This window comes from Elaeis guineensis, chromosome 4, assembly GCF_000442705.2.
Source record: "Elaeis guineensis isolate ETL-2024a chromosome 4, EG11, whole genome shotgun sequence".
Lineage (NCBI taxonomy): Eukaryota > Viridiplantae > Streptophyta > Magnoliopsida > Arecales > Arecaceae > Elaeis > Elaeis guineensis.
Window position 1 is genome coordinate 23,556,407 of NC_025996.2, and position 3,643 is coordinate 23,560,049.

Consider the following 3,643-nt stretch of genomic DNA (forward strand, 5'->3'; position numbering starts at 1 on the left):
AGGTCCATACCCTGACATCGTTCCATTTCGCTTTCTTCTCTCTCTCTAACTCCATTGTCGAATTTGCTGGAGTTCTGTCGCGATGTCCGCCATCGAGGAGGCTCCCAAGCCGGCCGAGATAGAAATCCCCATTATTTTCAAGGAGAAGAAGCCCCGAGCCCCGAAGGTCCCCAAGGAGAAGAAGGCCAAGGTCTCCAAGCCCTCCTCCCCGTCCCATCCCCCTTATTTCCAGGTAAAAGTCCCGCCTTTTCCCTTCCTCTCGATCTCTCTACAATCTTCTCCGGTTTCCAATTTGAAATGTTGGTTGTGAATTCGTTGATGGTGGCGTAGATGATCAAAGAAGCGCTTCTGGCGTTGAACGAGAAGACTGGGTCGAGTCCCTACGCTATCGCCAAGTTCATGGACAAGAAGCACAAGGGGGTGCTCCCGGCGAACTACAAGAAGATGCTGGCTATCCAGTTGAAGAACTTCGCGGCCAAGGGGAAGCTCGTGAAGGTTAAGGCCTCGTTCAAGTTGTCGGAGGCCGGGAAGAAGGAGGAGAGGCCTGCCAAGGCGCAGAAGCCCAAGGAGGCGTCTTCTGGTGCTACCAAGCGCAAGGCGCCCTCCACCGTCCCTGCGGCAAAGAGGAAGAAGCCTGCGGCCTCTTCCAAAGCCCCCAAGAAGGCAGCGGGAGTGAAGAAGGCGAAGAAGGCGGCACCTGCGAAGCCCAAGCAACCAAAATCCATTAAGTCCCCTGCTCCCAAGAAGGCTAGGAAGACCGTTGCCTGATGCTGTTAGGTTTTGATAGACTGTAAAAATTTCGGACTTAAATTTTCCTGTTGTCGGACTTTGTAAATTTCGTCTGCTATACATCTTTTTCCCTGATGAATGAAATAGAAGCAGCAGCGCTTTCCTTTCTCTCCTAGGCGCCCTTTCGAGATGCTATCCACTCATTGTTATCTTATAGATTTTATATTTTAATGGATTGACCAATATTTTTTTTTTTTTTATTTTTGTGTGTTGCAAGACACAATTGGTGGATTGGTGGTCGGTTAATGTTTAAATCTGTAGGAAATGTGATCCGTATTGGATCGAAAGTAGTGGTCACATTTTGATCGTCTGGTTCTTTTTGTTCTGTGTCATATTTTTTTGAAAGGGCGGAGTGGAAGAGCGTCGAGGGAGGTGGGTGGTTAGGATGAGGATAATGTTATGGTATTTGGTTAGTGAATTGGCTGTTTGTGTACGACGTATATGGCCACGTTTATTATCTAATGATTTCGAGAGACTGTAATTTGCTGTCACTTTCTCAAATTGGCAGACCGGTGTTAAATATGGTCTTCATCAAACTCTGACCATTAGATGTGGTCTATCTATACAATGCATGATAGAAGAGTTCAGAGTCCCCCATCCCTTCGCGATACGTTGTGGTTTTTAAACTCCCTGTGCACAGTGCAAAAAGTGATCGGGTTTTTTTTTATCCTTTAGCAACATAGGGAAGAACTGAACTGAACTGAAAATATTGTGGATAAGGAAGAGTCCCTTCGATGAAAAGAAAAAAAATTATCAATTTATGTGAGAAGATGTCAAACCTTTCGATTTTTTTTTTCATTTTTCTTTTCTTTTAGTTGATTTTTCTTATATTTTCCATCATTTTTTTTTTAATGTTTTTTTCATCCTCGTGAGTTTCAATTGGGTGGGAGGGTTGCACGGTCAATTATGAAAGCTTGGACGCGGCCGGGATTTTATATTGGATATTTATATATAAGAGTCTAAAGGATTTAGATATTGTTATCAATTAGTTTTTCTTCTATTTTTTCGTTCTTAGAGTTTTAATTCGGAGGAAGGCTTTGGGTGGCCAAATAGGGAAGCTTAGAATAGGATTAGGATTGTGTGTTGAGTATTTATATGTAAAAGTTTAAAAGATTTAAATATATTATCAATTAATTTAAAAATAGATATAATTTTATTAAAAATTAGAAAAATAAAGTTGATTGTATTTATTAGATGACATTATTTTGTCAAAAAAATATTTTTTAAATTTTTTAAAATGAATTTTAGAATTTTATATTGAAATATATAGAAATATTTAAAATTATCATATGTGATTTAAAAATTATTCAAAGATCACCGCAAATAAAATTTATGATCCTATATTCATATGTATATAAATATTTAAATTTATTATCTATGATCCAAAAAATATCCAAATATCAACTTAAATAAAATTGGCAATTTCTATTGTATAATATATTATTGTGCAATATATATATATATATATATATATATATATATATATATATATATATATATATATATATGTGTGTGTGTGTGGGCGCGCGCACACGCATGCACGTGCGAGCTTAAAAAATTGATATTTAGAAAATAAATTTAAAATTATCAATTATATTTATTGACTGATTTTATGATTTAATATTTAATAATAAATAATTTATTTATGGGCTTGGGTCTGCACTAGATATGTTGGGCTGGAGAGATTAGGCTCGAAAAACTAGTGATCAAGGTTAAATTAAAATATAAAATTTATTTATTTTTTGAATTAGATTTAAATATATTATTGGTTCAACTAGGGTTGGTTTAAAGTTGGCTTGGTAATATTACAAGTAGGAATGATATTTCGTTATGTTTAAATATACAAAAATTTTAAATTATTTAATAATTTTTGAAGATAAAATTTACTTATAAGATAAGTTTAAAATCAATTGATATTAGAGAGGTAACAATCGGATATGAATCGGATTGGCTAGTACCTATATTTGTCCTACAATTAAAAACCATATATCTATGCCCGCCCCAAACCTGCCTTGGGTTGGATTGGATTAAGTATAGATGCAGGTCAGATAGATATATCGGATCAAGTATGAAATTTATTATGTAAATATTATAAAATAATTATAATTTCAAAAGAAGAATTTAGATTAAGATTATTTTAAGTCAGATTCGAGATAAGGCATACTATTATCTATATTCGATCCAAACATATCCAAATATTTTTTTTCAGAACCCATGTCCACCTCAAATTCTAATTGGATCAAATAAAAGTCATCCCATTCTGGTTGGATCGGATCGGATACTCGATGGGCTAGCTAAAATTTTTATTTGTAATTGATATCTCGTATGGTTGGTGACATAAATATGTTATAATTGCAAGGCTGTAGTAAAAATTTATAATGATATTTTTTTATACAATCAATCAAGTAAAAATAATCACCCCCCTCCCCCCACCATGGAAAAGTTACAATACATTTCTTAACATCATATTTAATTTACTAAAAATAATATATTTTTATTAGAAAAACTTTAATGTATCTATTGTCTCAAGGTATAAATTAAATAATATTATTGAAGATGAAATAGATATAATGATCTTTATCATTTTTGAAAAATTAGCTCAGCTACTACTTGATGTCCCAATACTTAATCTCGCAATAGATATAAAATATGATTAATTTATTCTATTATTTTTTAAAAAAAAAACATCCTCAATGATATTTATATATTTCAGATTATATTTGGTTTACAAAGTTTTAATAATAGTATGTATAATTTCAAGATCACCAACATATTTTTAGCAAATGAATTTGGCTTTATAATTTGCCAAAAGTTCTGGCTCTAAACCTTCCTCATCTCAGATTCAAAAATTTAT

At 33.7% G+C, this 3,643-nt stretch overlaps 1 protein-coding gene across 1 annotated transcript; it reads left to right on the forward strand.

Moving 5' to 3' along the window:
- Window positions 1-897, forward strand: LOC105043347 (histone H1). The gene is made up of 2 exons (XM_010920858.3): window positions 1-232; window positions 331-897. Exons 1-2 carry the CDS (start codon window positions 83-85, stop codon window positions 766-768), a joined length of 588 nt encoding a protein of 195 aa, XP_010919160.1. The 5' UTR covers window positions 1-82; the 3' UTR covers window positions 769-897.
- The last annotated feature ends 2,746 nt before the right edge of the window (window positions 898-3,643 follow it).

Excerpts from the sequence above, each read along its gene's own strand:
- LOC105043347 (XM_010920858.3), top strand. The coding sequence starts at position 83 with ATGTCCGCCATCGAGGAGGCTCCCAAGCCGGCCGAGATAGAAATCCCC. Across the intron at positions 233-330 it reads CCCATCCCCCTTATTTCCAG|ATGATCAAAGAAGCGCTTCT; the intron begins GTAAAAGTCCCG and ends ATGGTGGCGTAG.